Source organism: Palaemon carinicauda, chromosome 13, assembly GCF_036898095.1.
Source record: "Palaemon carinicauda isolate YSFRI2023 chromosome 13, ASM3689809v2, whole genome shotgun sequence".
NCBI classification, from domain to species: Eukaryota; Metazoa; Arthropoda; class Malacostraca; order Decapoda; family Palaemonidae; genus Palaemon; species Palaemon carinicauda.
The window spans coordinates 35,674,108-35,684,107 of record NC_090737.1 but is presented as its reverse complement, the minus strand read 5'-3'; the positions used below and the strand labels follow the sequence as shown (position 1 = coordinate 35,684,107).

Sequence of the window (10,000 nt, the reverse complement as noted above, 5' to 3'; positions counted from 1 at the left end):
TAATTAGGTTATACTATGATTTTGTCTCCAGTTTGAGATCAATTAGAATTCAATTTCATGCATGAAATTTTATTGCAATTTAGTGATATATTATTCATACGATTAAATTCTCTCATGATTTTTCATCTTATTGGTTTATTGTACCTCTAGTCAGGAGTTATTTTTTTTTCTTTTATTTCTAAAAGAATTATTTATATATTTCTCCATGTTAAAAAAACATAAAAAAGATCATTAATCTAGACTATTTGGGGCTGTGGTAGTCAATTAGAAACATCCCTACCTAGCGATCTCCTGGACAGGGGTTCGAACCCGCTCTAGCTTAATAGTCTGCAACCTCACCATCCTCCTGAACAGGGGTTCGAACCCGCTCTAGCTTAATAGTCTGCAACCTCACCATCCTTGTGAGCTAAGGATGGTGGGTTTGGGGGACCCTATAGGTCTATCTGCCGAGTCATGAGCAGCCACTGTCTGGCACTCCCTGGTACTAGTTTGGTGGAGAGAGGGGTGGGCGCTGATGATATGTATATACGGTCTAGGGCATTGTTCCGTCCCTTGCTTCTGTCATTCATGACAGACCTTTTAGACTTTAGTTTGCTTTCTACTGTTTGTTCACATTGAGAATTCTTGTTATATACCAATTGTACTTGTGGAATACTTAGAGATAAAACCGATATCCTTAAACCTTCTTTATCTGTCTTTAGCCGAAGTTGCAGTAATCCTGTTAATACAATATACAGACTCTTGAGATAAGTATTTACATAGCCAGAGGTAAATGTTAACTGCCCTTTGGTAAATGATGAACAACCCAATATAACAACATATTTATAAAACTGATATACTTTAAACAAGCACTTTGTTACATTACTGATAACCGCCAGTTATACTCTCTTGTTCTATTATAAATAAATATATATGTAAGGTATATCAATTCTTAACTTATCTAAGCTAGGAATTTGACATACATTTACTTCTTCTGTCGTAATAATGAGTTGCCATATTAAGTACTTTCAATATTATTATTATTATTATTATTATTATTATTATTATTATTATTATTATTATTACTTGCTAGGCTACAACCCTATTGGAAAAGCAGGATGCTATAAGACCAGGGGGCTCCAACAGGGAAAATAGCCAGTGAGGAAAGGAAACAAGGAAAAATAAAATATCCTAAGAACAGTAACATTAAAATAAACATTTTCTATAAAAACTAGAAAAAAATTAACAAAACAAGAGGAAGAGAAATAAGATAGAATAGTGTGCCCGAGTGTACCCTTAAGCAAGGGAAATAACTCAAGACAAGTGGAAGACCATGGTACAGAGGCTATGGCACTACCCAATACTAGAGAACAATGGTTTAATTTTGGAGTGTCCTTCTCCTAGAAGAGTTGCCTGCTGCTTGGGGTTAAGATTATTATTATTATTATTTTTTTTTTTTTTTAAACATCAGATTTCGACTTGAGTTTATTAATATCAAACTTCTCTCCTCGCTTGCATTCATTTTCTGTTCCCTTATCTATTTTCATCGATTATTCTAGCTTCATCAAATTTTCATGTAATGTGCATGGCTTTCAAGACATTATGATATGAACTTAGACATTCTAATACATGTTTATAAATATTTTTCCTTAATATCTAATGTTTAGTTTTGGTCGTAATGAATTACGAGCAATTGCAAAACTGCATTTGTAATCTTAAACTTGCATATAACAAAGTTGGAGCAAATGTTTTTATGTTGACCAGGCTGACAAGAGTCTTTTTATAGTTTATATATAACATATCTGTTTTTGACGTCGTTAATAGTTTATATAGGACATATCTGTTTTGGCGTTGTTAATAGTTTAGAATGATTTATTGTTAACTTGTTCTCATTATTTATTTATTTCCTTTCCTCACTGGGCTATTTTCCCCTATTGGAGCCCTTGAGCTTATAGCATCTTGCTTTTCCAACTGGGGTTGTAGGTTGGCTTGTAATAATAATAATAATAATATGGCAAGCAGGTCTTCTAGGAGAAGGACACTCCAAAATCAAACCATTGTTCTCTGGTATTGGGTAATGCCATAGCCTCTGTACCATGGTCTTTCACTGTCTTGGGATAGAGTTCTCTTGCTTGAGGGTACACTCAGGCACACTATTCTATCTTATTTCTCTTCCACTTGTTTTTTTTTTTTAAGTTCTTATAATTTATATATGAAATAATTATTTTAATATCATTACTGTTCTTGAAATATTTCATATTAATTGTTAATTACATTTCTTGTAGTTTCCTTATTTCCTTTCCTCATTGGGCTATTTTCCCTGTTGGAGCCCTCGGGCTTATAGCATTCTGCTTTTCAAACTAGGATTGTAGCTTAGCAAGTAATAATAATAATAATAATAATAATAATAATAATAATAATTTGGTCTCGAAACCTATATGTAGCTTCTTCCTGACTCTCCCTAAGAAAATCTAGATATAATCTTTCTTATCTTTTGCCTCCCTTAATCTCAGTCCAGACTACTGTATATCGCTTATGGAGGTCTTATCTGTATCATTATCTATACACCCAATTTCTGAACTGTGTAACTGTATTCCTACTGTATATACTCTACCATATATATTTTGACCAATTGACTCATTCATGAGGATACACTCGGGCACACTATTCTATCTCGTTTCTCTTCCTCTTATTTTTTTTTTAAGTTTTTATAATTTATACATGAAAGATTTATCATAATTTTGTTACGGCTCTCAAGATATTTTATTTCATTTGTTTATTACTTCTCTTGTGGTTTATTTATTTCCTTATTTCTTTTCCTCACTGGTCTTTTTTTTTCCTATTGGAGCCTTTGTGCTTATAGCATCCTGCTTTTCCAACTAAGGTTACATTCTCCTTTTCCAACAAGGGATATCGCTTAGCTAATAATAACAACAACTTGTAGTTTATTTATTTCCTTATTTCTTTTCCTCACTGGACTTTTTTCCCCTATTGGACCCTTTGGGCTTATAGCATCTTGATTTTCCATCTAAGGTTACATCCTCCTTTTCCAACAAGGGTTGTCGCTTAGCTAATAACAACAACTTGTAGTTTATTTATTTCCTTATTTCTTTTCTTCGCTGGACTTTTTTTCCCCTATTGGAGTCTTTGGGCTTATAGCATCTTGCTTTTCCAACTAAGGTTACATCCTCCTTTTCAACAAGGGATGTCGCTTAGCTAATAATAACAACAACTTGTAGTTTATTTATTTCCTTATTTCTTTTCCTCACTGGACTTTTTTCCCCTATTGGAGCCTTTGGGCTTATAGCATCTTGCTTTTCCAACTAAGGTTACATCCTCCTTTTCAACAAGGGATGTCGCTTAGCTAATAATAACAACAACAACAACAACAATAATAATAATTATAGCATCTTGCTTTTCCAACTAAAGTTGCATCCTCCTTTTCCAACAAGGGATGTTGATTAGCTAATAATAATAATAACAACAACAACAATAACAATAATAATAATAAAAAGAAAAGATTAAACTCGACCTGAAACTTAGCAAAGAGAACAAACGAGATAGATCCGTAGCCAACCTGGGTGCAATGACTTAACAGGTAGTATCCCTGTATAAAAACATTCTTTTCTCTCTGGCGTCAATGACCTTAGATGCCAGGATGCCAGAAGACTTTAAATCAATCAATCAATTAATCTTTTCTCTCTAAACCAGTATTTCTACTTAACATTTGATCTCCTGGATATTTATATCTAAACTTTGTACTTAATTCATTGTAAACAATTATGTAAATTTCTAAGACATATGTCTTTCTTTTCCTCAGTAAATATTCATATACTGCAGCACTAACCTTTTTTACTATTCAGTCAAACAATATGCAGACTAGTAAATTTCAGACATATGTCTTCCTTTTCTTCATTAAATATCCATACTGCAGCCTTATCTTCCTTTAATATTCATTCAAAAAATATAAAAGCTAGTAAATTTCAGACATATGTCTTCCATTTCTTCAGTAAATATGGATATTCCAGCCAAAATATATGCAAACTAATATATTTCAGACATATGTCTCCCTTCCCGTCAGTAAATATTCATATTCCAGCCTTCACCTACTTTACTATTCAGTTAAAAAATATGCTAACTAGTAAATTTCTAAGACATGTCTTCCTATCCTTCAGTAAATATTCACACTTCAGCTTTCACCTTCTTTACTATTCAGTCAAAGAATATGCAAACTAGTAAATTCCAGACATATGTCTTCCTACCCTTCAGTAAATATTCATATCCCAGCCTTCACCTTCTTCACCATCCAGTCAAAAAATATGCAACCATATTTTCATTTGACAAAAATATTTTTAAAAATCTGTTTAAAGTTTCCATTCTCTTGCTGACTTATTAAAGTCAAATGATTATTCACATTATAAATCTATATGATAGATACGTTCTCGATTTAAACCGATTCATTTGACAGATGTTTACTAGTATAATTTATCATTTTCTATTTTATAAAGTGATATTAAAAACTGGATTTATCAAAATAAGGGTTAATCATTCGATGATTGTTAATGTCCTTATTCATTCAGACATCTTATAACTTTCATTAACTAAAAGAGTATTACATTAACAACCTCTTTTTATCAATTAAAGCTTCCAGACAATTTATACTAATTGAAAACCTGAAGATAATTATAAATTAAACAGTTATTGCAACAAACAAAGGCAACTGTTTCTAGTCCACTGCAGGACAAAGGCCTCAGATATGTCCTTATTCATACCTAAGGTTTGGACAGTTTTCATCCTCACGCTGGCCAACTACAGATTGGTGATGGTGGGAGACTTTTGTTTAATCTCTCACAGGAAACCAGCCAAGAATGGGTGGCCCTGATTAGTACAGCTTTGCTGATCATGGGGATACGCAAACCCTTTTACCACGTTAAGTTATACCCACTCAGAAAGGATATATATATATATATATATATATATATATATATATATATATATATATATACATATATATATAATATATATACATATATATATATTATATACATAATACATAATATATATATAATATATATATGGTATATATAATATATATATATAATATATATAATATATATATATCTATATATATAATATCTATAATATATATATGTATATATATATTATATATATAATATATATATGTATATATATATAATATATATACATAATATATATAATATATATATATATTATATATAATATATATATATAAATATAAATATAATATATATATAAAATATATATATATATAATATATATATATATAATATATATATATATATATAGAGAGAGAGAGAGAGAGAGAGAGAGAGAGAGAGAGAGAGAGAGAGAGAGAGAGAGAGAGAGAGATTCCACCAATTTCACCACAGTGATACTACAGAAATTAGAGTCACCCTGAAACCATACTTCAGCATAAAAAAAAAAAAGAAAGAAAGAACGAAAGAAAGAATGACAAGCCTAAAATATATTCTAAGTTTGCTATAAGCCTTCTTAATGTTATTTTATATTCAGATTCGATTAAATTATCTTCATTGCTACTTTCCTCATGATTTCCTTGTTACTTTGCTTAATTTATTCAAATATAAAAACTTATTTTACTTGAACTGAAAATAAAAAAATATTGACGTCCTTTTTTTTTAAAAAAAGATCTTCAATTTACTATAATATAAAAATTCATTTTTCTTTAACTGAAAACAAAAACGTACTGATTTCTTTTTTTGGAAAAGATCTTCAATTTATTCAAATATAAAAATTTATTTTACTTTGAAAACAAAATAGTATTAACATTCTTTTTGAAAAGATCTTCAATTTTTTTTCTATAAAAATATATTTTACTTTAACCGAAAACATAAAAGTATTAACATCCTTTTTATGAAAATATCTTCAATTTATTCAAATATAAAAATTTATTTTACTTTGAAAACTAAATAGTATTAATATCCTTTTTGAAAAGATCTTCAATTTTTTTCTATAAAAATTTATTTTACTTTGAAAAAAAAAATTGTATTAACATCCTTTTTTTGAAAAGATCTTCAATTTATTCAAATATAAAAATTTATTTTACTTTGAAAACTAAATAGTATTAATATCCTTTTTGAAAAGATCTTCAATTTTTTTCTATAAAAAATTATTTTACTTTGAAAAAAAAATAGTATTAACATCCTTTTTGAAAAGATCTTCAATTTATTCTATAAAATTTATTTTACTTTAACTGAAAACAAAAAAGTACTGATTTCCTTTTTTGCAAAAGATCTTTAATTTCTTCTATAAAATTTATTTTACTTTAACTAAAAACAAAAAAGTACTGATTTCCTTTTTTGTAAAAGATCTTCAATTTATCCTATAAAATTTATTTTACTTTAACTGAAAAAATAAAAGTATTAACATCCTTTTTTTGAAAAGATCTTCAATTTATTCAATAAAAATTTATTTTACTTTGAAAACAAAATAGTATTAACATCTATTTAGAAAAGATCTTCAATTTTTTTTATTTTTTTTTTACTTTAACTGAAAACAAGGAATTATTGACATACTTTCTGGAAAAGATCTTTGCATTATGAAATACCAGAATTGTGGAATGTTAGTTTTAAAAAATATAAAAATTTATTTTACTTTAACTGAAAAAATAAAAGTATTAACATCCTTTTTTTGAAAAGATCTTCAATTTATTCAAATAAATAAACTTATTTAACTTTAACTGAAAACAAAAAAAATATTAACACCCTTTTTTGAAAAGATCTTTGCAGTATGAAATACCAGTTGTGGAATGTCAGTTTAAAAAAATACGCTATTTCAATCTTTTGTTTTTATTATAGTCTTTATCACTGTTTTTTGGTATTATTCACATAGAAAACGACAACCTTTGGTACATGAAATGGAGGAAACGACATAATTATGAATGTTCCTTTCTACGAACAATTACAAAATAATGAAGTACATGAATACAAAGAAAATTGGCATGACCACCTAACGACAGCAAACATCATCATCTTTTTACGTATGAATAAATAATAAATTAAAATCCTTACAGTACACAGTCATCATGGCAATACCAAGTAATGATTCTCTCAGTCCTTGAGTATTGTTTCTTCCATACTTGACAATCAAGTCTTGCATTGTTCGCATTGCGAGAGTGCCTTTGCAGGCACGTCAAAACAAAGAAACTAAGGACAGTCTCACAATTATGGATCTAGCTAATATTTAAAAACTGAAAAAAGATTGAACCCTGTATTTCATTTACTTCATTAAAACATAGCCGCTTCATTCACTTATTATTCATTTCTCGACAAAAAAGTCTTTACGCACAACTATAAGTCCAGTGCAGTAACTTTGAATAATCAAATCACAAATTGAAGGGCTGCCAACGATGGGGAACCTGTGTCCCACAGAAGGTTGGTCAATTGTAAACGATTGTAAAAAATCACTCATATTTTTGTCGTTTTATCTCGCACTATAAATTGTCCTTTAGGAACTTCAACTCATTCTTAGTATTAAAATATGGCACAGTTCATCTCTAAGAGCCCCAATGTGGGGTATCAATCACAGATAAGCTTCTCAACTATAATTAGCCGAATTCAGTTTTTCGCTCAGAACGGTATGTTTTTCTTTCTCCTTGTCGTTCTGAGCTCTGTTATTGGCCGTCGGGGACTTTTTCAACCGGTGCTTGTGCCGGAGCAAGAGCCCCAGCTTTATGAGACCTGCCAGGATGAGTATCACGCCCAAGCCGACCAGGACGCCCGTCGCAACTTTGACGAGCGTAAAGGGCAGGTTTAGAGTCCTGTGCAAGGCGTAGGCCCGGTCCAGTGGCACCACGGCGCTCTCGTTTACCCAGAGGACTGGAAGGATGACGCTCGGGACGTTGCCAAAGGAGGGGATTTCGCTATACGGACGAAGGACCATGTTCAGCTGGATTCTCTTGGCTGCTCGGAAGGTGACGCCTGTGTTTGGCTCGATGTCCAGGTAAGTCTCGTGTTCGAACTGATTGGGGTTCAGGCCCTTCACGTACGTCAGGTCTTCGGGCGATCCCTGGTAGAAATGAGGCGTGGACATGACGACTGGAGCACCCTCTCTGCAAAAGGAGACGTCAATCATGGATGCCCGGCAGGTGAAATCCTCGACGCAGTAACACTTATTTTCGGGCGTGTTCGCCAGCAGATAGTCGGGAAGGACGTACCGGTACAGGGTCATTGGGCCGTGGACCACCTCCTTCTGATAGACGGCAAAGATGGACCGACATAACTCGGCAGTGTAAAGTTCAAGACGCTTGTTTTTAGTCACGGGCCTTGCAAACTGATTGCCCGACGTCCCGTTGATCATGTTGCAAGTGTCGCTGCCCCACATATCCTTCTTCCAGAAGTCGACGACTGGACTTCCCTTCCAGCTGACGATGTTCTGGTAATCCTCCATGCCCTGGACGCCGCTCTTAATGGTGTAGTGCCCCCCGTGGGTGTTGTTCTTCGGGTAGAAGAAACCGAACTTCCCCAGCAGGTGGGCTGGTTTCTTCGTGAGTTTCCCCAGCTGTGCCAGGAACGGTTCGTCGTACCCGTGGAAGAGGAGCTCCCCGACGGGCTTCGTGATGAAGGGCTCGACTTGAAACCTCTTGAAGAGGATCTCGACGATGGCCTTGACGGCGTCGGGCAAGGAACCGAACTTGGTTCCGACGGTCATCATGACGGGATTGACCGTCGTAATCCTGTCGCTTTCCGTGAGGCCTCCCGACATGTCGGGCCTGAAGATGAAGGACTTGTTTTGGAGGTAGGTCACTGTCCCCGCCTCGTCGTCGAAGACAAGGTCGTACTTCAGCTGCTTCTCGGCGTAAGTGTAAGGTCCCACCTGTTGCAACACCGGCTTGGCGCCATGGTCCACCACGTCTTCTTTGTTAGTGACGTTGAAGAAATAAAACTGCATGTAGATAGGGACCGGGGGAGACTTGAACGATTCCAGCGTTTTGGAACCGGGCTGCAGAACCAGTTTACTGGAGAGAATCTTGTCGAACATTTTTTCGAAGTGCAGCTGGAAAACTATACTCCCCGCGATGAGGAGGACTCCCACCACCACCAAGATTCCTACTTTGACTTGAATCTGCATTTTTTGAAATGGGGGAATCGGATTTCTAAGATGATTTTAAGGATTTTTGGTAAATCATCCGATTAATCAAACCAAAAACTGGTACCACTCATTTGATAAAACGGGAGAATAGTATTTCTAAGATGATTTTACGGATTTTTGGTAAATCATCCGATTAAACATCAAACCAAAAAATGGTACCACTCATTTGATAAAACGGGAGAATAGTATTTCTAAGAAGATTTTTAGGGATGTTTGGAAAATCATCCGCCTAAACATCAAACCAAAAACAGGCACCACTCATCTGATCCCAATGTTCAATTTTATATTTAAAGTCACGAGAATGTAAACACACTTTTAAAATGACGTCTTCTCGTATTTTATATCATCACTAACATTGTATAATGACGTCAACTCGTATTTTATATAATCACTAAAAAACACTAATTCAGCTTTTCTTATCGTAAATTTCCTAAACAACACAACCAATAATCACTTCCATCATCGAACAAAAAGTAAAAACAACACTTGTTGTTGATGCTTAACCTCAGATTCCAAAGCAAATCCTTCTAAATCACATGCTATTTGGCCTAAATACTTCGCCTTCTCTTCCTGAACGTGTATAATTTTCGGCGAATACTTCACAGTATTACAGTTCCACATGACCCACGAATCACAGTTCCACACGAATTTCATCTAATGACAACATTAAACTGTTTTTCCATCACCCACATAACCGTAAGTAATAAATCACTTGTTACATCCTTTCATCTTTCTTGAAACTTTATCCTTTTTCACATTAAATCCTTTCTAATTGGAGTTTATCTTCCAAGAGACAAAAGCACTGGATAGATATGTATTATATGTGGTTACTGGCAGATACGGCCTCCGTCTATGTTACTTCAACCCTCGT

General features: G+C 33.3%; 2 protein-coding genes across 2 annotated transcripts in view; one reads left to right on the top strand and one right to left on the bottom strand.

Moving 5' to 3' along the window:
• Window positions 1-10,000, top strand: part of LOC137652281 (rifampicin phosphotransferase-like) — a 455,498-nt gene that overhangs the window by 142,523 nt on the left and 302,975 nt on the right. The gene's annotated exons all lie outside the window — the stretch shown is intronic.
• LOC137652280 (lysosome membrane protein 2-like) overlaps window positions 6,812-10,000 on the bottom strand; it is a 3,240-nt gene continuing 51 nt past the window's right edge. The window contains exon 1 of the mRNA XM_068385575.1: window positions 6,812-10,000. This exon is cut by the window's right edge and continues 51 nt beyond it. Coding sequence (XP_068241676.1) covers window positions 7,576-9,108 — 1,533 coding nt within the window. The 5' untranslated portion in view covers window positions 9,109-10,000 and the 3' untranslated portion in view covers window positions 6,812-7,575.